At 34.9% G+C, this 26,393-nt stretch overlaps 1 protein-coding gene across 1 annotated transcript in view; it reads right to left on the bottom strand.

Moving 5' to 3' along the window:
* The window catches only part of LOC149798759 (neurotrypsin-like), a 77,298-nt gene that overhangs the window by 6,236 nt on the left and 44,669 nt on the right, over positions 1–26,393 (bottom strand). Inside the window, exons 5-6 of the mRNA XM_089957288.1 lie at positions 4,256–4,285; positions 2,358–2,493 (exon numbers count right to left, since the gene is read on the bottom strand). Of these exons, the coding sequence (XP_089813414.1) occupies positions 2,358–2,493; positions 4,256–4,285 (166 nt within the window). The remainder of the gene's footprint in view (positions 1–2,357; positions 2,494–4,255; positions 4,286–26,393) is intronic.

Genomic DNA, 26,393 nt, shown 5'->3' with positions numbered 1-26,393 from the left:
CTGAGCTCGGACACTGCCATTGTGCCAGCACTGCATTATTTGCAGGTCTATCTGTCTAAAAACATGCTGATTGTAAATTGGTATGACCGCAATTGCACGAGTCGTCATGTCAAAACTTCCACCACCGTATATGTATGTAACGGATGCGGTGAGTTGCTATCGGATCGTCGGCATTCTTTTGAGTATGGCACTTCGAAAACTGTGGGGAGCGGTTCCAGTACTCAGGCCCTAAAATATAGGATTAAGAGCTATTGGGAGCTAAACGTATTTCAATTTTGCACGCTGCTTCACCTAAGGGTAGTTTAAATTCATATCATCCCTTAAAATGTGGCAGGATGGTGGTACAAAGACTGAGAAAGAAGGGGGTCTGGTTTGATGTAAATAGAGTTTGTCTTTACCAGCATGAACATGTTGTAGGAGCAAGAAAACCTTTGCGGCATGTTAATAAGGCTAGTACCAACGAAGTTAAGAATAAGTGCCAGGAGGTGCGTGACGTCGCCTTTGAACCTTCGCATTACGTAATCACTCTTCCGAGGGTGGCCTTGACACAACCAGTTATTGATTTGGTTCCACTACAAATGTGCACGGGAATTCTAGCTAACCAAGGTGAGTAAGCAGCAGAAGTTTCATACGATTGAAGCCGTTTGTACTACCAGATGCATATTTATCCATGTTAATCAGACCTATGTATTTGTCCTCAGGCAGCAAGACTTTTGTGTCTTGTTCGAAATGATATAATTTGCAACCTCAGGATGCATTATCTTGCCCAGTCTGTTCAGAAATCGCAGCAAAAACATCGGATTTCAGTCACGTTGTGGTAAGCATCCTCGTTTTATTTGGGTTGATTAAAGTGGCAGACAGACTATGTGGGGATAGCTGGGTGACATCATGGTCAACAGATTAGGAGAGGAAGATTTTTAATATGCTGCACACCAACCCACACCAAAAAAACTGCCAAGGTAACAGGCCACCATGAAAAAGCTAACGACATCAGTCACATTTGTAGCCTTCGAGGTAGTTTCAGAAACAACCAAGTCCAAATTCGACGCATGCCCGGTGAATATACTACATGATGAGAATTTCCATTTGCTCCTTGGTAAGGGTCGCAAAAGAGGAGTCTACGCTAAATACTCTGGGAGCTAACTCTACATCTTCTGAAAAGCACTTGATGCAGGTATTGATAAACTGCATGTTCTTCACCCATGGTTTAGAGCACATACCGCTGGATAACAGAAACAACAATATGGGTTTTGGATCAACTTTTTCACTAAGCACGGAAATCAAGTGTCGCGTTAAATGATTGATATTCTTGTCTCATCTTATATGAGTTTGTCAGGATATTGTTATGTGTATTTAATTTAAGTGTAGTTAGTTTTAATGTTTTGATATTTCATTTCATGTTAATGTAATGTAATATTGTATGCTGGAGTTGCCAATATTGAGTTCATTTCTGTTTAACCTGATTATTTTTGTTTAAATTTCATTGATGTAAACAACTAATAATATTTTCATTATTCTCTATGTATATGAGCTTATTATCAGAATTATTATTCAGGTAAACGAGGAGTAAATATGTTGATCAGGATCAGTGTTTTGGAGATTCCTTAGAGACTTGTGTAGACTATTGTGTTGTAAATAAACAAGGCTCATTAGATCATTCTAGAAGGTTAGTTTCCATTAGGTAATAGTTGTGTTTAGAAAATGTTAATTGTAACCTGAGGTCAAACAGAGAACTATATTATCTTGCGACTGTGAGGATTTTAACAGTCGTGCTTTAACATCTAGCACTTTATGTGCCATTATCTTTTTACTAGTTTGGGCTGAATTTGGTTTTCTTCAAATTATTGAATTTATGTGATTATTGTGGCTGGAAATACAAAAGTGCTTGGACAAAATTGAGAAATTCATTCGAATTGATACTGAATTCAAACCTGGAATAATATTTATGTGATTCAACAAGAGACTGTTGACACATCAGCACTTCACAGGCCATAATAGACTAGTCATCGCCTTCAATATTGGATCTCTCCGGAACTTGAACTGAGTTTTATTCAGGACTTTTTATTACAAGCACTTGTGACTTTAATTGTTGGATTTGTTTTGGATTTAATTTGCAATACCGTAAGTTCATTTTTCTTATTTTTCACTTTTGTATTCAAGGGAAATAAATTGTTTGTTAACTTTTACAAGGCTTGTAGTCTTCACTCATTTCTGTTTCCTATTTTAAGAGGATAGACTCGTAACAATATATTTGGTTTGTGAACATATAGGAATGAAAAGCAGGAGTAATATTTCACCAATAACGATATATAATTTGCAATTACGTATGATGCGAGAAATTGAATCTTAATATTTACCCATATCCAAGCATTCTGCAGACTACATCAGTAGCAGCTATTGAAGCAACGCAAATTGTTCCCCAGGTATCATTATACAGAATTTCAACTCGTCCTTCATACTGTGTTGGTCCTCCAACCAAACGAACATCAATACCTATTCAATAAATCAAAAGAATAATATGATTTTGTCATCAAGAAATAGATCCCTGCTGTAAACGTTTAATATATTTTATTTCAAAATAGATGAACCAGGTTAATTCTTTTTAGTAAGCAGCTGGTATCGAGCGCAAAATGTAAATATATTTTCGACGGGACAGCGGGATTAACATAACTGTACAGATTTAATGAAGAAACAAAAATGATTAACTGATGAAGCTACGAAGTTGAATTGAAGATGTGTGTGATTATTTTGTATTTAGTATATACAACCATCACATTAGGGAATAAGAAATCCAGTCTCATTTACCCGACATTTGTACATTAGGGAATAAACTTTAAGCCATACCAAAAGAAAGAAGATGATTCACTACAAAACCCGCATAAATTATATACAATGAATAATCAGATATGGCTATATTAACGTTTCCATAAAGAGTAATCTTCTGGTTTACTTCGGGTTGTTTTCCTCCACTCGACTCGTTCTAATATGTACGACATATATGTGTTTTACCAATGTATTTGATTCGTAAGCTACTAATGTATTGTAACTAAAAATATTGGGGGAGTTGCCGAAAAAATAGCTATATTGACAGTCTATCTCCTTTCATCTTTACTTTCGGTGATCTGTCGCTTGATTTGTTCAAAACATTACACAATGGCCTTCTCCGCTTTCTCGACAATGGACATAATACAATTTCCGAAGTAATTAGGAAGATTATGTCTTAGGAAATAACTGTACGTCTATGTGATGCGTATTTTCTAACAAAGAAACATTTAACTAAATTATACTCAAATATAAGCATCCAAAAGATATGAAGACACCGGAATACATAATAATATATGGAATGTAGACACTGCACCGATAAAGTACATATCTTCATTATGGGCCAAACAGACGAATAATTCTCACTGCTCTGGACTCATTCAATAGTTGTTTTAATTTCAAACACTTCAAAAGTGTCGTCTTAAGGGCACAGTCTTAATAGGATGAATATAAAACCATCCTTTTCACCAAGAGATGCCAATCACATGAATTTCGATTACACATTCCGGTTAGGGTTAAGATGGTTTAAAGCCTTGACGTAATTGACATATCGAGTAATTTTACTTATATTATCATCGGACAAATATTGAAACAGCGACTATACTTGGGCGAACCTGAATATATGATATCCAGTAGGAGTATTCAAAATTGAATCGTTACCATTTGTTAATTTGATATGTTTGTTTTGTACATCAATGTAGTATTGATTTTAATTTTTACACAATGAAGTAACTTTACATATATATAACAGATAGAGTACATGACAGATATAGTATATGTCATTGCTAAGATACAAAGAATGTCATTATCATTAACATTGTTATTTACGTTTAATTTCGCCTGTTGCGCTCAAAAAATATTTATATATTTTGCTTTTCTAATCACTAATTTTGAGATTTAATTCACAATGTATACTTACAAAGGTGAAGTCTTATACACTTTGCATGAACATCATTATGACGATATTTGTCAATCGCCTTTAAAGGCTTTGTGACAATGTGCATTAAAATGAAATAAGAAACCAACAAAAATTAATCTTATTTTATTTTCTCTCCAATTGATTTCTTCCAGGATCGATGATTACAAAAGCAAGTTCATCAGGTAATTTGAAAACTTATTTTGTTTGAGTGACCTTACAATAGCAGAAGCCCTATGCAAAGTGTATAAGACTTCACCTTTGTAAGTATACATTGTGAATTAAATCTCAAATTACCTGATGAACTTGCTTTTGTAATCATCGATCCTGGAAGAAATCAATTGGAGAGAAAATAAAATAAGATTAATTTTAAAGGCGATTGACAAATATCGTCATAATGATGTTCATGCAAAGTGTATAAGACTTCACCTTTGTAAGTATACATTGTGAATTAAATCTCAAAATTAGTGATTAGAAAAAACAAAATATATAAATATTTTTTGAGCGCAACAGGCGAAATTAAACGTAAATAACAATGTTAATGATAATGACATTCTTTGTATCTTAGCAATGACATATACTATATCTGTCATGTACTCTATCTGTTATATATATGTAAAGTTACTTCATTGTGTAAAAATTAAAATCAATACTACATTGATGTACAAAACAAACATATCAAAATAACAAATGGTAACGATTCAATTTTGAATACTCCTACTGGATATCATATATTCAGGTTCGCCCAAGTATAGTCGCTGTTTCAATATTTGTCCGATGATAATATAAGTAAATCCAAAACAATATGTAAGAACTACTTATCAGTTCAGACGAAAAACATCAGCGACTACTACAATCTACATTCGATTGACTAAGAACAAGATAACAGAAGTGGAATTGAATCGACCCGGTGACAAGTTAATCATAATTCCAGGAGTAGAAAAAAACAACGCCATATGTTGGAATTAAGGATTTGTCTAACCTTTTTGCAATCAAAAAACAGAACATATGAATAAAACCACGAAATAATACGCCAGAAATATCAAAATTATTCCCCAAAATACAAATGACATAATGACTCAGAAAGGTTATCTAATTCAAAACCTTTATCGGTCAGATCAACATTCCATTAATGATATACCATGATTTTGAATGTGTTATGATTAAACTGATAAATCAACATTAACCGAAAACAATGAACGATAAATGGACCTTCATCCCCATATGATTTTGAACTGAAAAGTCTACAAGAAACGTACGTTCCTATTTTGCATCTACCGTATGGCTTTAGGTGCATGTCAAATCGCGAAGAGATATATTTTAAGCACACAGAATACAAGCCAATCATTTATAGAGGTTCTGATTGCTTTAAGATATTTTAAAACGGATTGGGTAGAATTGCTAAACTTGAATTAGGCAAGAAAAGCAAAAGATATGATCCTCACGGAAGAAGTTTTATTCTAACAACATTTGTCACATATGAGTTCAATACGTTTGCGAAACAAAGTTATAACTGTAATCAATTCACAAATCATCATAGAGGTTCTGCACATAATAAGTGCAGTTCAGATTTAAAATATTCCAATCTTCATTCACAATTTGTCTGGATATTATTCAAACCTCTCCATCAAGTATTTTGCAGACGAAGGTCAGAGAACTGAAGCTAAATTAAATCTAACAACGATGATCCATATAAATAATTTAGCAAATACTTTGATGTGAATTAGAATGAAGTAGAGAAAATTTAACTTCCTGCTAAAGACACTGTCCGATTGATTAATATATTTCATTTCATTTCGCAATCACATTAACAGTTAGTTAAGAATTTAAATGATGAATGATTCACAAAGAATATTTAACAGTTAGAGACCATGGACAATATATTGCTTAGAAAGGCTCTTGCGAATACCTGGATAGCTTTTAAACAATCATTGAGACAACACTATTTCGTACAGAGTGAAATATGGATCCTATTTTAATTCAAGCATTCAGATTATGGCTAAATATACGTCAGTTACTGAATTTCACGATTAACCTTCAATTATTAGGCGAACTTCACAAATATGGTATTAAATAAGAATTTAATGTTATGCAACATTTTCAATGAAGTTCAAAATGGCTGCGTAGAAACGTACAAACTTTATCGAGCACGCAACTATAGTGCACCTAGCATAACGCATGCGAGCTTGAATTTAGCAGGAGTGGAGTTGATTTATTAACTAATTATGCAATGTTTCTAATAACTGAGTCGGGGATTCGCAGGGGCGTTAGAATAATACTGCAAACATATACTGAATGTAATAACTAATTTTATATTGAAGATAGTAGGATGTGAAAAACTGGTAAACGGCTCATAATGTATAGAACGCTAATCAATTTCATGACTAGGTAATGGATCAACATTTACCAGCAAAGACATCAGATATGAAATAAAAAATAAGTTAGATGGACAGTACAAAATGTCTGCTAAACATTCCTGATGATTGTAATATCGTATACATTTTGGTAGTGGATTTTGAAATAAAATGTTTTAATTCTTCAAGAAGTAACCTTTACTACCTTAGAAACTTATCCCTAACCCTAATCCTCTCACCTACAAAACGAGTTCATTTATAGAAAGTAAACGACTAAACCAATGGTACATACTTTATTGTGTACAAGAAGAACAAAGAAAACTATGATAGAATACAGAAACATTAACGCGGTACGTGAAGTTGTGAGAGAAATTGATAAAAATGCAGAGTAATTTTTCAATCAATAAGATATCGAGTTTAATGCTTCATTCAGACAAAAGCAACCATTTATTGTCAAAAGGACTTCGTCACATTGATGAAGAACTTAGTGAATGGGAAAGAGATGAAAATTTGGACGATGAGAACATAGGTGAAAATATGTACTGTTGAAACGAAGTAAAGAACATTGCCAAAAGTTGTATTATTTGCAGGGGAGAAAGTTATTTGATAGGAACGCATTGCATATTAAACACTATGAAATCAAACTTACCAACTGATTTATAGTGTTAAAGCAATTAAAATGGGAAATGCACGAATTCGCCCGTGAAAAATTGAAAAATAAATACGCTGAATGAATGAGACATATACGAATTTGCTACTTTTTGTGTTCTGAAAACAAGTTACACTGATGACATGAAAGAGAATATAGTTCTATGCTACAGGCAGATATCCCCACAAGAACACTTTCCAGCTCAACCAAGTCAAGAACCGATCAATCTAAAATGGTTTGCTAACAGAGGCACTATGTTCTTAAGCAATGTAACAGAAAGAAGCAAATCCAGGAATAGTAGTAACATCAACTAATATTTTTCCCCTACAATATAAAGTGAAAATTCAAACGATAATTAATGTATTCTGATTAATATCCAAAATATTTCTCAAAGTTCTTTCACAAGTCCTAACGTATAGAATGTTCCAAACAAATTTTAGTAATCTATAATGTATTGTTGAATCACACTTATATAATTCGGAATGTATTTGAATGTGTCCTCAATAATACAAAATTTAAGAAAGTAAATGAGGGCATTGTAATCCCACTGAATAATTTCTCAAAAAATTATATCTCAACACAACTATATGTGATTTCACAGACTGATCATAATACATAAATGAATATTTGTTTACCATATCCTGTACATATCAATTTGACTTGACCTAGAAAAGAATGTAAATTCCTACGGAAAAACCCAATTACCTATAAACAAGTTCAGGTATTGAACTAATATCCAAGTAAACATCTGTTTTACTTCTTAGAATCATGACAAATATTGGGAATGCATTACTGACAAATGTTATGCCTGCGAGTTCTACAAACACGTATGAACTAGAAATTAGAGTAGACAACTTTATATCAAATTTAAGGACTGTGTATGATCTGTTCATACAAACGGGAAACAGAGGTCTCTTGCCCATTGCCATCAGACACGGTCATTTAGAATTATAACATTTAGTTCCACTCTATTACTCAACGTCGTCAATGAAAAGTAATTTTTAATGCATACTATTCATACTCATATTGGATATTTCGTCAGTTTCTGTGGACCTGAATTGTACAATCATATAAAACCGAGGAATGAAGAAACCATTCCGTCTGTATTTGTTGGGTGTTCTTGGTGGCGTCCAGGGGTATGTCGAGCTAGTACGTAGACTTATTGTTGACAAAACCACATTAGAAAGTCCCACACCAGGATTCAAAGGTCTGGGGACTTGTATCATCATTGTCATTTGAGATAGGTAACCACTGTAGCGTTGTCAGAGGGAATGAGAAATCCATTTAAATATTCCTGCCATCAGTTAAAGGCTTTCATAACGGTTGTCATCTCCAGAATATTGATATACAGATGTCGTTCCTAGGGAGACCATCCACAGCTGGCTTATCGAAAGGAATGCATTAGGTTGGCTGCCCAGCCTTGCGTACTTCCATCGATATAGACTTAATCCAGGGCGGTTGCCCTTGCAAGGTATATCCACCGTGAGCCAAGTTAGGTTGCCCCAAGTCCACAGAATTGTTTGCATATTGTGAGGAGTTGTTCCGGTGGGCAAATGTGTTATCCACTGGGACATAATAATCATTTGGAATGGGTGCATGAAAAGGCGACCTAAGAATTCCCGTGCGGATGGAGTTTTCCTCGAAAGTGAAGATGCACCGTGGCTTGGATCTTCAATGCCTGATCCTGATGGAGACGAACTTTGCCTGTGTACTGAACTCCATACCTAGGTGAACAATTTGTTGAGATGGTACTAGGTCGGATTTATCTTTGTTGACGAGAAAGCCCGGATTGACAAGCAGTGTAAGAAGGGTTATCATTCGTATTTAGATATAACTAACATAATGTTTCTGTAGGATGTCGTCCAGATAGCTTGAAGTTGTCGCCACAGAAATGGTTCTGAAATGTATCCTTACTTGATTAATCAGACGGGTGGAGACCCACGGTTTGATGTTGAGTTCTCAATGTGAGTGCTCAGAACTGGTGTATGAAGTTGTATGCGAATTGCAGAAAGGTCCTGAAAGCCTTGTGAATAGGGACATGAAGGTATGCGTCTTTTAAGTCCACAATGATGTTTTAAGTTCCCTCTTGAACAGCATCCAAAATGTAGCGTGGTGTTTCCGTTGAGAACCTAGGGCCGTGAATGATTTGGTTGAGGACGCTTAGGTCGATGATCGGACGCAGATTACCGTTGCCTTTGGTACCAAGAAAGGTCTGGAATAAGACCCAGTAGAATTTTTGTTTCGAACGAGTTTATACCTACAGTTTCTGGAAAAGGTCGTTTATTTCTTTCTGCCAGGTGGTGGCTTTGAATTGGTCCGTTGGGTGTTTGCAGCTGTTGGGACGCGGAGTAGAGGAGGAGGGTGTGGAGAGTGATGTAGATTTAGTCGGAAACCACCTGTCGAGTCAATATATTGTCGTGGAAAAACTTGACCCATTCGGCAGGGAAGACTTGGAGCCTTCCAGCGACCGGGATGTGTGAAAAGGGCGGATTGGAGATGATGTCCGTGTTTGAATGGAGGGGGATGTTGGGAGGAGAAATGTTGAAACGGACGATAGGACCATCTTGATGCTTTATCTGCTTTTGTTTGCGAATACTGTGGCTTTCGCTTGAAGGAGCTTCGATAGTACGGTTTTCAGAGGTGTCCTATGTGTGGACCCTGGGGCTGTTTGTTGATTTCCTTACTATCTTTGTATCGACTCTATAGTTGCGGAGAGGGAAAATGGTCTTCTTGGTTGCTTCTTTACGAATTCTTCAACCTAGCTGTTAAATAGAAGGTTAGACGATAAAGGCTGACATCATAGCTTGGCCTTATGATGTTCCTACAAGAAAGTTCAGGCAGAAAGCACAGAGACGCGTTCCACCAGTTACAAATAGTTCTGGCATTGGCCAAACTGTGTTGAGCAGCTCTATTCAGTTCATGGGCCACTCTTGAGACAAACTCCAATGCATGCTTTGAGGTATTTGTAGTGTGAGAAGATAAGCTACGTTCACCTGTTGGAAGACAGCCATAACCACGAAGTCCAACATCGAAGCCACGGCAACGACATTGCGCACTGAGTGCCGAGTGCTGTCAAAAGACATCCGATCCATACGTATGGACTGTGGCTTTGCCATGCTTAAAGCGGCAGTATCACTGTCCACTTCTGGGGTTTCGACTGGTTTATGGCAAAGATTGAACCGCCGACAAACGAATGAAGAAAGCAGGTCAGACTGTGTGAAATTTTCGCAGACTGTGGAAGTAATTGACGTTCCACTCTTCCTTTTCGTCATAAGCACAGTCGATGCTGGAGCTCTTGTTAAGACTGATGATGGAGTGGGAGGAGGAGGGCAGAACTCCGCGGGTCAAAGGTGGAAAACTTCGTTAATGGAGGCTCGCAAGGTCGAAATATCCCGTGACATCGGATAGTCTAGAAAGGATGACATCACTTGAGAACAAGCAACATCTTGGTTGCATGAGGTAACGCTACGGTCTCCTCTAATGATTGAGACAGCTGGCGAAGAATGACTTTGTGTGCCGCTCACTAAACTCGTATAACGCCCAGAAACCGTGACACTGAGACGGTCGCTGAGTAAGAAATCTCTTCTCGTGGCAGACATCTGTTGAAGCGTGAGGAATTATTTTTGGCATCGTGCTGAATGAGAGTCTCAAGACGGTATATGGATTAACCTGGTCCTTGTACATGTGTGCATAAGTTGGATTCAACATACTTTAGGCCGAGCTGTTTCGTGATTGAGCCAGTAATATGTGTTGCTTTGGCCCCTCATGACAGCTAGTATATAGCCTAGTGGTCGTTTGAAACGGGTATTGGCCATCTGTGTGGGGAGGATGTCGACAGGAGCATCAGGTTGAGATGGTCACGGGATGTTTGATCCACGTAACCAATCCGTATGTCTGCTGAGCGACAAGGCTGCATGCTTAGCTCTTCCCTCGCTGTTCTGCAACAGAAACAGAGTCGAACCCTTACTGGACCAGGTCGATTGGAGTCGCCAATAATGCTGAGTCCTGGTGACCTGGGTGACAAGACTGTCAATTACCGACGCTTTGTGGCTCTAAGGTAAGAGTTGAATTATCTCCCTTCTCCGCCAGATATTCTCACACTGAGGAAAGATCAGCAAGCATACCTGTGACATATTCTTCCTTAGCTGTGCGTATCTGCGCTTTACCCATAGTTCTAATCTGCAAGGCAAATAAAGCAGACCATATAAAACCGTGCAGCTCTCCACCCATCTTTTGAACCAATATAAGTGCAGAGATAAATCTTAAAATCTTGACCCGGAAATTTATAACAGACAGTCTAAAAAGCAATGAAGCATACATGTAAAATATAATAACAATACCACCTGTAGGGAGGAGAAGCATTAAACTGTGGGTCTCAACCTGTGTTGTTCGAATACTGAGTGGGCGAAGAGCTATACCAAATGATAGTAACCTGAAAAATAGTGATAGCAGACAATCTTAATTACAATACAAACTTGGGAATGTCAAGGACGGCATGTACTGGTAAAATCATTGAAGCATAGCGTTCCATGTCAAAAGTATGCCGTGGTAATGAAAATTCATTTACATGTACCAGTGATAACGGAATTATACATATATAAGAAGTTTCTTAAGCGTTTAAATACATACAAGCACATACAAATATTGAATGTCAAGGCTATTTCGTGAAATCGCTAAAGCTACCCGTGCAAGTGACCAAGTTCACTTTAAATATGAGTAATGCTTGTGCAGATACACATCGAGCAAACGTCGCCTACCAAGTTCACTTTAAATATGAGTAATGCTTGTGCAGATACACATCGAGCAACGTCGCCTACAATAGTATACAAGAACAGATTCGACTTAGTGAACCGTTTATAGAAAGCGTACCTATATTTTTCCGACTAGAGCGGAAGCAATACAGAATTGTATCCAAGAGAGTACACACAAAAACCTGTACAGAAAAAGAACCTAGGCAAAGTTAGAGATACTTACGAAGTTAGCGCGACAATAACCATTTTGAACCAATTTTACATGTAGGCAAATATGCCCACATACAGCCTTTACAAGTAAAGTCAATGAAACTTGGCGACTGTCTTGGAACAGAAGCTCACCGTTATGTACCAGATCGCAATGGAATTATACATATCTTTGGAGTTTTCTGTAAGCACTAAAGACATGCACGTACATAAAATAAGTATAGACCGAACTTACTGTGAAGTCGCATAGGAGAAGTATCTAAATGTGTGGCGACGACAAAGTATTAGAAAATTGTAAAGGGAAAAAAGTGAAATATTTCTCCAACTTGTAATGGTATATCTTCCAAATAGATTCTGTCTTTTTCGAGGTCTCTCAAGACGAGAACGTACTTGCTGGCAGGAGCGGAATTGGTAACTGACAGGCTCATGGGTTTTGCCACCAAAACTTAATCCTAAGGTGAGATTACTCTGACGGACCGCCTTCTAAGTCGGCATACAAATTTTAGCTCCTTTTAACGAAAATTAGTATATGGGAGGGCTGGATTTTCGAGGTAGTAGTAGTTCTCCCAAGGTAATTATAATTGAGTAGTATATATATAACTGTAACATTAAAAACATTAGTTATATAACTAGTTATGTGGTCGTAAAAGAAATGTTTAAACCAGGTTATCGTTACATCAGCTTCGGTTCTCAGAATATTTAGTTTAGTTGTATGAATTAAAGAGAAAGGTAGAATCGAAGTGAACTTTTACGCAATTCGGCGACCGTTATTTGAATGCTTAAACATCACTACAGTTATACACCTAATATAATTTAATTGTAAATACGCTAAACATGTAATCATTGTATACTCTGTCTTGAGATGAGAAAATTGTCAATGGATGTTTTAATGTTTTGAAGTTGCAGTCATATTGGTGTTACACCATGTTGACTTCGATCCTACTTTTTCGTTCAGGAAGGTGAGAAAAATAATCCGTCTTTACGATTTGGTGAAATATTGTCCACTCTCGGGGTCAGCATTTTGGTTCAGCTACTCGTGACTTGATTATAATTCCGGTGCAATTTTCGTAGTCGACACCAAATGAATATAAAAGATTCGACTGAGTTTTCATGACGTGACTGCCCTCTTTGATCACGTGACTTCCTACTCATAGTGTTCGCAAACTTGGAAAACTCCTTGATTTTATAATCACTTTATTTTACAACAATCAAGATAAACAATACTTACAACACATTTACATCTCAAAATGCGCAGTAACTATTCTTAAATTTGTAACTATACGAAACATTTTGCACCCATTTACCTAGCCTCGCTTACAGATAGTCTGGTTGTTGTGTTTTTGTGCTTGCATTCATCTTCTCATTAAATAAATTATACTTCAAAGTTGAATTAATGACTATTATGTTTGTGGGTTTTATGGTGGGAGGGTCGTATGTATTGCGTTTAATCTTAGGGATAGAAGTGGACTTAGTTTGCTACCTGTTCACAACATAAACATTATGCATTCTATAGAGAATTATCTGAAAGAACTCTACGACCGTTCTCAGAATCCTATGTGTTTCAGCGTCATTGGAAGTTTAGACTCATCAAACAGCGGAAACTTAAGTTTTATGGTTTCATCAGCATTTTTAATATACCGTTTTAACTTCGGCCCTTATTATTCCTCATTAAAGTTGAAGAAATAATTCTTCATTGTAACCAAAGAAATGTTCATGTCCTACGTCGAAGCTTATGAAAGCTTCTATTAATCTTCTTATTTCTCAATTGTCACATAAGTCAGAACAAACACATGTTAATGCTAAACAAGGGCGCACAATTTATCTTATTTTCAAGTTGATCTTACTTATATATAATCGTATGTCTTGAACCAAAACCATAGAGAAAAGGAAGATATTATCAGCATCACTTGCTTAAAATTGACAAGTGCATTAAAGAATAACACCGAAGTTTTCATGAATGTGTAAATGGTTTCTCCACAAATAACTACCAAACGGAACTTATAATCTCGTTCAACCATACCCTCTAATGACTCTGAGAGATCTAAGCCAATATAAAATATGGTCAATATCTGCATAACTTATTATACTGGTGGTCGTTTTGTCTTCCTTTCTTGGGTATCCTGGTAGCCGAGCACTCTAAAGTGCTCGCTTACTTATCACTGCCATCTCACGGCTCTCCGAGTGGATTCGAGTTTTGGAATGTCGGTATGTGAGAAAGGTGCCAGGAACTGCCCGTACTTCGGTGGTTCTAACTGAGGATTTCTAGGGTTCTTCCTCCACCAGTTACTGGCCACCATGTGTAACCTATCTTGCGCTGAGAAAAAAAGTTCAACACCAAAACAACAAAAATTCTTCCTTTCTTTCTTTTGGTTTCTTCAGTTTATCCGCACTATTAATGCATAAGCAAAAAATGTAAGCATGACGTGACGTGACGTGACTCCGATAAATCTAAATAAACGATAGCATGGTTAAGATTGGTATAAATAATTGCTCCCGATATCTGTGTTTTCACTAGTTTTCGTTATTTTCTATGTCAGTAAAGGTTATCAACACTTTTATGTACTAAATGAGTTAGTATGATAATCGGTCTATTTTCAATATTCTTGATCAGAATCCAAAAACTATAGTGCGTATCCATATTGTAGGTGGTATGTATGAAACATATGCAAAACTATGAAACATTGTTTATTTCATATGTCATTTAAGTCCGTATTTTAAAGGTTGACTAACATGTCAATAACTTAGTGAATGTACCGTTTCATAGTAAGCCTCGTTATGGGTATTACAATCCTACGTGTAGAATATTTTCGCACACATACTGAAGATCTTGCAAGAAAGCTGTGCGCGAGGTCTGGATCAGACAAACAAATGTTCAGAATACCTAATAGTGCGAGTTTGAAGGTAATGAGAAGAAGCTACATCCGGGCTATGATTGCAGCAAGAAATACTTCACAACAAAATTTGTTACTCTTATGAAATAATGTAGATACTATGTACAATATGTCATGGTGTAGAATGGCAAAAGAAACAAACACTACAATCGAATCGAATATATAATATGGTCATTTATATTCAATTTGTAGTGTGTGCTTGACTTTAGTCTGTAATTGAGGGTAGAGGTTTGTGTGACTTCTCTCATGTTTGTCTTCTTTGTAAGCTATAAATAGATAATTGGGTGGTTACTTGGCTTTGAGCGGACGACCTTAGAAATGAAATTGTTTACAGTTTGGGGTGATTTTCCATTGCGATGATGTCGTTTTGTCACAGAAGGTTAATGCGACAATGGTCAAATGGGAGTGTATATACGGTTGGCAAAATTAAATATTATTCAGTCATGAATTGCTTACTCTTGTGTCCATATTTGATGTGAGCGGAACCATTTATATAAATGATAAATTATTTATTGGAATTACAGATGTCCATTGACTGTTTGGTCGGAAACTATTTTGTGATTATTGTGAATTCATTCAAAAACACTTTGGATTATTCACTGTGTTACATCATGACTATTGGAACACAGCTCATCCTAGATTTTTGGAACATCAGCATAGTATATACTGTAATTAGTTCAAAACACTTTATACTTATCGTTATTTGATAGAACCTTTATGATTATTCTCAATTTAATTCACAATAATCTAAGATAATTCTAAATATTCACTTTGTATTCTACGTAAACAGAGTATTTGTTTAATTTACTGAACTTGTTCGTTTTGCTTTATATGTTACTTAGTTTCAGACCATACATACGTAACAGAAGCAATTGGTGGCTCATCCGGTATATGAAGAAGTTTAAAATATTTCAGACAAATTAAAATTGAATTTGAAATTTAAATTCACTTAGCATTGGAATTTTCTTAGTGCCTGGTAAAGATTTTAATTTCATTTATTTGAGAAATCTTTAGTAAAACCAGCAAGGTTTTACAATTTTGTCAAAAATTGGAGACCTCCGTTTTTAATTCTACCCAGGAAGGGTAAGAGCCCTTGGAAAAAAGGAAGGTGTTCGAGTTTGCCAGATAGAATGTTCTTTCTAAGCAAACTTGTTTAAATGACGGCAGATATAAAACATATTTTGGCTCAGTAATTGGTGGCAAAGAATTTTGGTAATTAAAATAATTATATTTTAAAAAAAAAAACAAAAAAAAAAACAAGATGCAATTGGAATTCTCGAAACCTTAGCTTCAGGAAAGAAATGATGGAAGTTCAAATTAAGAATGAAGAAATGGAGAAGTTACAGAAGAAAACGCGATGGAAATCAAGAGAGAGGGTGATATAAAGAAGAGAAGGAGATGCAAAGAGAAACAGAACAGTGAGATAAACTCGGATTCAAAGATATGAAAAATAGAAGAAAAGACAGATGCAGAGAAATAGAGGATAGGCAGATGCAGAAAGAAGAAAGAAAAATGCAGTTTAATGTTTAAAAGTGGCAGGTGAAAATCAATATTGCGCCCATTTATACAGACGTTCAAGTTTTGATGTTACTAGAAATATTAGATTAGTACCCCGTTTTCAATAAAAAGAGGATCAACATTTTTCTCATTTTAACAAAATTGCTGGAACTTTGAATTCGTTATCACAAAGTGTACTTATGTGCAAAAGCTCAAATGTTCACAGCCGTTGGAACAAAGTGCTAATTATGATGCTCTTGTGTAATGTATCGTGAATGGATATCAGTTGGAACCTGAAGCATATCGGCAAAGTTTTAAGAACTGTAGACAAAAAACTGGACATAACTACGTCATTGATAGGTGGTGTCCGGCTAATAAGTTTGATCAAGATAACGATAACCTCAGACAACTCATATTAGTTAAAGTTTTCATTAGTTGTATCCATAATAATGTCAAGACCTATCGTGATGAGCAAAAGGTAGAAACTTGGAAAAATGCTGTTTGAATAGGTGATGGCCATTTTTAGACTCACAAAGTTAATTTTGTCAATAGGTCTTACCCTTAAAAGCTTTTAGGTACAAACTATTTTGGTATCAAATCAAGTCTGGAAAACCATTTAGGAATCAAACATTTGATAAGACTGATCAGAAGTCCTTATCTCTCCCTACGTGCGCTTAATGTAAAAAGAATGGGCATGCTATTTCTAATTGCTAAAAGTTGAAATAAAACAAGAGATTAAATACAGAGCTATTCGAAATATTCTTATTTCTAAGAGGTCAAGGTCATGGTCTGGTCTTGTATTGAAATCAATACATGTATTGGGTCAAACAATCCCCTATCTAATATACTTATAGCGAATTCTATGCAATGTTTTAGCAATTCTTCCAAGCCTATCCCTATTGCAATATGAAGCTTCCCATTTGTTATCAGGTACTTTACATTTATCAAAGAAGTCATCTTCAAATAAAAGTGTTCTTTTTCAGTTAGTAGAATGTGGCTTCGTTAAAATGTGTCTCCATTGTGTAAATATGTCATCAGGCATAGTCTCAGGACCCGTGTCCATTAGATCAATGACTTCTTTACCCACTGAGGTAACTCATTTATTAAACTGTAATGACGTAGCCGGAGATAACTTGTAACTAGCAAGTCTTGTTTTTTTATCAATCTGTTGATCTCATTAAAATTAAAATCTCGTATGTATACCCTGATTGTGGGCCAAAAAGAGCTCTTGAGAACAAAGTTAATGAGAAATTATTCCCTTTTCTGACACTTTTATTGGTCAGTCTTTTGATGAGGTCACTTTTACTCATGGTATTAATCAAAAATTGATAGCAGTCATACTCTTTATCTACTCATCGTCCTTATTCTAATCAGGATGATAACAGACAGTCACTATTTGTCGAACAGGAATACGCTCCTGAAATCTACTGGGTTTCTTCAGAGATATTTAGCGAAACATGTACCAGTTTGTTATTTTATGAAATATCCGGCCCCCAGGACACAACGGAGATCACCTGAGATACCCATTGAACACTGAGTGGTCACTGAGCTATCACTTTATTGTTCCTAAATCATATGCACGAGCTCACGAAACTCTTTTGGCTGATTATTAGGAACTCAATAAGACTTACCACATGAACGTGAATCAATGTTTGGCCGAAAATTAAAAATAATGTTTCTAAATACTGTATATTTTGTCATATTTGTCAAATAGTAGGAAAACCGATTCTTAAGATTCCAATGATTCGTTTGCAATGTTTTCCTGCATTTGACGAACCATTTAGCATAATAATTTTTAACTGTGTCTGTTCCTTAGGTAGTACCAAGCCAGGCAACCAATACTTGTTGACCATAAAGAGTGCTTTCACAATATTTCCAGAGTCAAATTCATTGAGGAAGATTACAACTAAAACTATAGCAAAAGCTCTGATACAATTTTAAAAAATTTGGCTTTCCGAATTCATTCTAGTCTTGGCAGTGGCAAAAGTGTATGCCTCAAATGTTTCAACAGATTATGCACGTTTAGGTAACCAACAGTTGAAATCTTTTCCCTATCACCCTGAAAGTCAAGGGGGTTTAGAAATGTAAACAAAATTTTCGGTCATGTTGCATTGGTACATGAGTAGATATGGATGAAGGTGTTCATTTGTTGTTATTTAATATTAGGGAATCAGTTCAAGATTCATCAGGCTTTAATCCTTTTGAAGTAGTTTTAGACATATATACGTGTACCATTGATGTTATTAAAAGAGACACTTCTTTTACACGATCATTCCGTAATTAATCTTCTTGAGTATATTTCTGATTTCAAGTATAGTTTCCCAAATAATTGTGTAGCTGCAATAACTATTATTCACTATACTCAGTCCAAACTAAAATTAATATATGACAGGAGTACAATGGGAAGGAGTTTTCATACTGGTGATATACATCTGGAAGGAGTTTTCATCCTGATGATATACACCTGGAAGCAGTTTTCATCCTGGTGATATACACCTGGAAGGAGTTTTCATCCTGGTGATATACACCTGGAAGGAGTTTTCATCCTGGTGATATACACCTGGAAGGAGTTTTCATCCTGGTGATATACACCTGGAAGGAGTTTTCATCCTGGTTATATACATCTGGAAGAAGTTTTCATCCTGGTGATATACACCTGGAAGGAGTTTTCATCCTGGTGATATACATCTGGAAGGAGTTTTCATCCTGGTGATATACACCTGGAAGGAGTTTTCATCCTGTTTATATACATCTGGAAGGAGTTTTCATATTGGTGATATACATCTGGCTCTCATGCTCATACATCAAAATCCTCTACGGGATAAATTCTATGGCGATTATACAATTGAAAGAATAGTGACTTAAATTATATAATTAACACACCTGACAGGAGGAAACAGAAAAACTTTACCATGAAATATGTTAAAGAACTATGTTGACAGAATTAATAATCCTGTCAATTATTCAATCAGTTTAGTTATACTTGCATCACCTGTATCACGTACTGAAAATATTAACGATGGCATACAATCAGACCGTAGTGAACTTAATATAACCATTCTTCGAAATTCATTAATATTAAACAATCTGAAAGCAAAACGTTCACATATACAGCCACAATGCAAGAGTTAACTAAAAGAATTATTATGGGAATATGAGCACTTGTTCCCGGTGTTTTAACACGAGCAAATAAAATCTGCCATGAGGTTGATATTGTATATTCTACACATGTGAAACAGTCTCTTATTAGGATGAATTCTCTCAAAATGCAGTATTTGCTGAAGAATAATTCAACCAAGTGAACAGAGCGACCAAAACAAATGTCAAGAATCGATGACTACATTGACAAAATTGGAAATGAAAAAATATGTGACCATCTTTTTCAAAAGATACTGGCAAATTCCACTCAGAAATTACAAAAGATGTTTCGGCATTTGCAACTCAAGCTGCACGTTATCAATATAAAAAGATGCCGTTTAATATGAAAACGTCTCCCTCAACATTCCAACGTTTAACCAAAATCATAAAATTTGATACAGATAGTTGTAACGCATGTATGGATTACGCTATCATCTGCAACGACAAAAGGAAAGATTACATGCAAAGCATTCGGAAATTCTTTGATGGATTCAGTGATGCAAATCTGGCGATTAATTTAGGTAAAACTCATTGTAGGGAGATATTGTGGGCCGCGGTTTGGTTAAACCGGTAGAAGGTTAGGCCAGGGCTATGTTTGAATTATCGGCGCCTGTCTGTAGAAATCAACTAATGCAATATTTAGGTGTGGCTGGATATTATTGGAAATATTTACTCTAATTTGTTTATAATTGTTTAACCCCTTTCCAATTTGCTGTGTGAGAAATCCATGATTCATAGGCCTAAGAAAGTCAGGAGGCGATTGATAAATTAAACCCCATTATTAAAAGTACACCAGTTCTTTCAGCTCCAAATATCAATCACTTAAAATGGCTGTTGTGATGTAGGGGCCGGTTGAGTGTTGATTCAAGAAGACAAAAGTGGTATGGATCATCTAGTGTGCTGTTTATTTCTAACAATTAATGAAGCGCCAGAGAAAGTATTCCAAAATCGAAAATAATTATTTCTCTTTGATATTGGTTTTGGAACACTTTTAAGTATATTTTAGCTCCGCTCTTTCTCCGCTTATTAAATTTATTGATCACATCCCACTATTTTCATAATAAAATGGAAAGCAAAAATCAGCGAATGTTGAGATGGAATTTGATGTAAAGCATATACAACATTGACATTATTCACATAAAGGATAAAGATAATATGATTGGCGATGAATTTTCATATACGTTAAAGTACTATATTGTTTTATTCGTATATATTTTGTATCGTTCATAAGTCAACTATCTGCGTAATTTTCATAATATGTATATTTGACTTATATTTAAAGAAGTGTAATGTCTAAAGCTTTGGTTTTCATTATGAGGAAGGTGCTTTTTTTGTTTTGTTTTGTCCGCTTGTTATTGACGGTATATATCTACCTGAATTATATCATGTTGACTTGTTAGCAAGCTATAAATAGGTTCTTTAACTAGGATTTGAGTTTAAGACCCAACTTCGAGATTATGACTTGGAAAAGAATTTCGGGCGACTTTCCATTAAGATGATGGAGTTTGTCAATGAAGGTTATTGCGTCATATGTCTATTGGGGATGTTTATAAAGTTATTTACATAATAAATGTCAATTGCGTCTTTTAATATTCGTTACTCGTGTGTTCATATTTAACTTGAGAGGAGAAATTTTTTAAAATTTAATTTGTGTTTTTAATTACAAAGTGCTCATTTACTGTTTTGATTAAAACACTGTTTCAGTATGTGAATTTGATCAAATTATTCTGTATGATTCTGATACAACAATACTATTGGCACATCGACATATTACAAACTGGAGTTAATTCGGAACACTGTATACTTTGATACAGGTGAGAGACAACTTTCAGGATGATTTCCTATTTAATTCAAATTATTGTAAGTTCCTTTAAAATGTTCACTTTGTATTTTGCGCAAAAATATTATTTGTTGAATTTTACTGAATGTGTTGGTTCTTCTTATTCTTCTAGTTTGTTAAAGACCACACAGTCGTTAACACCATTTTCAGGAATCAATGTATGCTCACAACCTATATGGCTAATTATTGGGCTTCACATCACTAGACATAAATTTATATGGAAAAAGAACATCTCTTCAAAAGATGAATGAGCATTATTGTATCAGAATCACAGTTCAATAACTTAACCTTTACACAGAATCAGATTTACCACTGATGTGCATTTTCCGTTTTTGTTTCTTCAAGTTAGATTTTTTCAGATTTGTCCATTTTCAGTGTTTTGCTATCTGTTTTGCTAAGTCCTAACAATCTATCGAGTATCAACTTTCTAACCGAAATATAATGTCTAAAGAAATAAATTTATCGGTTCCACAGAACTGCCTATATCAAATGTTACATGTAACACTTGCATATGTTTAAACACACACAGACGAACACCCAGACACACCCAGTCACACACACACAGATATATATATATATATATATATATATATATATATATATATATATATATATATATATATATATATATATATGTATATGTATATATATATATGTATGTATATGTATGTATATGTATGTATATATATATATATATATATATATATATATATATATATATATATATGTATATGTATATATATATATGTATGTATATGTATGTATATGTATGTATATATATATATATATATATATATATATATATATATATATATATATATATATATATATATATATATGTATATATATATGTATATATATGTATATATATATATGTATATATATGTATATATATATATATATATATATATATATATATATATATATATATATGTATATGTATATATATATGTATATATATGTATATATATATATATATATATATATGTATATATATATATATATATATATATATATATATATATATATATATATATATATATATATATATATATATATATATATATATGAATAAATGTATGTATGGTGAGTTTCTCCTACCCCAGATCTCTCTCTCTATCTGGTAAGATCTGTCGTCATATTTTGCTAGTCTCTCTGTCTTTTTCTCTCTGTATCTGTCTATGTCTGTCTGTCTGTATGTATATATGTCTCTCTCTCTCTCCCTTCGCAGAACGATACCAGCGGAAATGCGTAAGAACAAAAGCGAGTGTCACGTGACGATAAATAAAGTCGAATGTAGTCGTGCAAAGCAATAAAAATTACAAAGTCAGAAATGGATGATGTCAACAATTGTATGGTTGGTAGCAATGTTAACTAAATCATAATAATGACTTACATGAACTTGAAATATGTTGAAATGTTTGAATTACCTTTTAATGTTTCCTCATTTCGCTTAATTTATAATTCCAACTCGTTTGTATATACTTGCCGTTATGTGAAATCCTACGCGTACAACATTCAATTAGTATCTAGCCTGTGGTCGTATTGCCCTACTTTCTTCAATGAAATAAGCATTTTTCCTTGTTTAAATCATACGTGTCTTATATTTAGCTAATGAATGGACATGACAATAGAAGTTCAAAAATAAAAGAAGGAACTTTTGCAAAGGACATTGTGATTATTCGCAAAAGGTTAAGAACTGGGTTTTGTATCGGACACACTTGACAGGGTTATGAAGAGTTCATTCATTTCCTTAAAACACAGTTGCGTGTAATCAATCTTAACTGCTCTGGACATGCGATTATGCGTACTTGTATGTGATATAAATAAAACATATGAATCGTATGTGCGCTGTACATTTCATAAACCACTCGCTGTATAAACTGTTCAGTAAAAGGAAACTCGGCAATCTCAGTTTCAGTACAAAGAACAATTTATACATCTCGTGGCATATCAATGATACAGCGTATATATATATATATATATATATATATATATATATATATATATATATATATATATATATATATATATATATATATATATATATATATATATATGTATATATATATATATATATATATATATATATATATATATATATATATATATATATATATATATATGTATATATATATATATATATATATATATATATATATATATATATATATATATATATATATATATATATATATATATATATATAAGGTGTGTGTGCGCGAGGGGGTAATTATCGATGTGTACAATATCGTTACTGGTAAACCTTACAGAACCGGTCACTCTTGTAACAGCAGATGCAAGCAAATGTTTTATGCTAATTAACATGTTTTATTATATATCGTATATTTGAACCATATTTTAACTTCAGTGATAAAAGCAATTATGTTTGACGTAGTTTTGTGTACATCGCTGCACTCTTCCTCTCCCTGACATTTATTCATTTCATCATAAAACTCACATACTGTGAACAATTTAATAATTGTTGAAAATAGCGTAACCAAACAGCGGCCACAGACATACGCAGATTTAGTCAAAACTTGACATATATAAAATGTTAAATGCCAGTGCGGTGTAATAACGGTAGAGGTATATGTCGGGAAAAAATGAACTGTAAATCACATTCGCTATCGCATTTTGCTGGTACAGCTAGCTGCTCGATCATTTTTTAAATATGGCATTGGAGTTCAATAACTTATTAACTTTGCTGACTATTTGGGTCCGTTTGTGAATACGTATCGCTTGCTTCGTCATATACTCGCTGAACATGTGCCAAACACCCGTGACTGCACAAATATATGTGCCTATGTATAAACACCCGGAACAGACACATAAGTAAATACAATAATATTAGCACTTTGACTGCACATCAGTTGAAAAAGATCATGCTACAGTCTGGAATACGATCACCAAACTGTTGAAACAAATCTGACATACTGGAATCATTGAGACCCATAGTTGCACTGGATCAAGTTGTTATCCCGACGGAAGCTAATACAGGAACGGAAGCTAATACAGGAACGGAACAACAACCAGAACAATTTCCACGTGAGTGTAGTATACTAATATCAAGATGTTGCAATAAAAGATGAACTAACACCGTCACCGGAACGATAATCAAAACTGTCGTCGTATTACATCTGCCCGTGCTACATAAACTGCTGATTATATTAGTGAACTAGAATGTCGTCGCCATATTACATGTGTTGCCGCTGACATTTCATGCAGTTACAACTTCCTGAATTTAAGTTTCACAAGCGGAGCTGCGAATTAGACGGTTACGTGGCAATGATAACACACACACACACACACACACACACACACACACAGACTACTGGCACTTAAAGAATAGCTGCACATAGATCATGTAATTTACAATCACGAATCTATCCAAACAAAACAAAAGTCCATGTAGTGTTTTATTACCTGCTTAGGTCTGATGGTTACCTAATAATGCAAGAAGGAGCGGCATCATCAAAGGAAGCATTAAGTGCTATTTAAAAAAAAAGCAAAATACTTGACGTTTAGGCTCGGACAAGTACAGTTCATTGATTCGAAATAGCTTCTGAAATCGACATTGGTCAAATTAGCAAATAAATCTAACGGCTGAAAATGTCAAAATCAATGATCGATATTGTTCCACAAACACTGACAAGCAATATGAAAACATGTGAATCCATATGAGTATATGAATGAATTGAAACAAAATTTCCGAAATTCATTTGACACTAATCTAGGCAAATATTAACGTCATTATATTCATAGCCGTTTTCGCTAAAGGCTACGCGAAAGTTTGGTAGCTCGCTGATCTTAAAAACCATTATGTGACACCACCATTGACGTGTAAAAGTTCGATACTGCACATTAATTTTCATCACCGGCAATGGCTTGGGTTGAGTTGTTGTCGAAAAGCTAAAAATCGAGTTGGAATTGCTCGTCGATATTGACCAACATTTGTTTACACAGCGCTTACTTCGTGACGACATTTCAATGGACAATCATTGATAGGCTCGCGCAAACAACCCAATCATATATTGGTATGATCCCGCTGCCCGTAACATTTACATCACGTACCAAAATATCAATAATCTTTAGGACGTAATTTTATCTAATGACTAAGTTTGTTCTGAGTCTTAGGACGAAAAGGAAATTTGTATTACACGTACGAAATCTGCAGTTATACTTGTGATTGTGAATGCGTGTAAGTAAAGTCCATCGAGTACTTGAATTTCACCAGCACGCTTGCATCTCCCCATAGAATCAGATGATTACGAATGTCACGAACGACTTTGAAAAAGATTTTTTAAATTCATGAATATTTCTGTATTCGGGAGAGCATTGGTGAATTTTCAAACGCGAATTCGACTCGACCTTGTTCGTGATAGTGAATAAGACAATTTTTGATGATGGACTTTGCCGGTCATAGTAAAAAAGCGAAGCTCAGGCTTAAATAACCAATTTATTTTGGTTCGTCCTTTTTTGACTTCTCGAAGCTGCTCACGTACGTATTTTATAACGACAAGATCAAACCGTTTTACGAGCAACGTGTCAAGATACTTTATATCAAAACTGATTCACTGCTGATGCATGTAAACCCTGATGACGTTTATGCTGATGTTGCAAGCATACTCGCGAACGATGTTGACAACAACGATTATCCGAAAGAACATCAGCTGTTTAGTAAAGCCAATAACATGGTTGTTGATATGTAAAAAAACGAAGGCTCAGTAAACCAATGGAAGAGTATGTAGCACTTTGACCTAAAATTGTGGTTGGAACAAAATCCATCACAAAGGCCATATATAGTTTCCGGGTTATTACGCAAACGTATCTCAGGCATAATGTTTATGTCGAATGTCTTCCAGAGCTTCGTGAATTTACATACATAGCAAATCTGATACGTTGTCGAAAACACCGCATGGGTGAAAACCGATCTTCTAAATTAAGTTTATCACCTCTTGATACCAAGCGATATATATTACCTAATGGAACTACCAATTGCATTTGGGCATCATGCAATTTTGAATCAACTTACTGCTGACGCGTCAAGGTGTCAAAAAGGTTCCTAATGGCAGTTCCGCACGCGCTGGAACGACTTGCAATTCCTC

The sequence above is a fragment of the Sinohyriopsis cumingii genome, chromosome 5, assembly GCF_028554795.1.
Source record: "Sinohyriopsis cumingii isolate HCF-2022 chromosome 5, ASM2855479v2, whole genome shotgun sequence".
Classification (NCBI taxonomy): Eukaryota; Metazoa; Mollusca; class Bivalvia; order Unionida; family Unionidae; genus Sinohyriopsis; species Sinohyriopsis cumingii.
The sequence above is the reverse complement of the archived record's forward strand: the minus strand, read 5'-3'. Positions and strand labels throughout refer to the sequence as shown.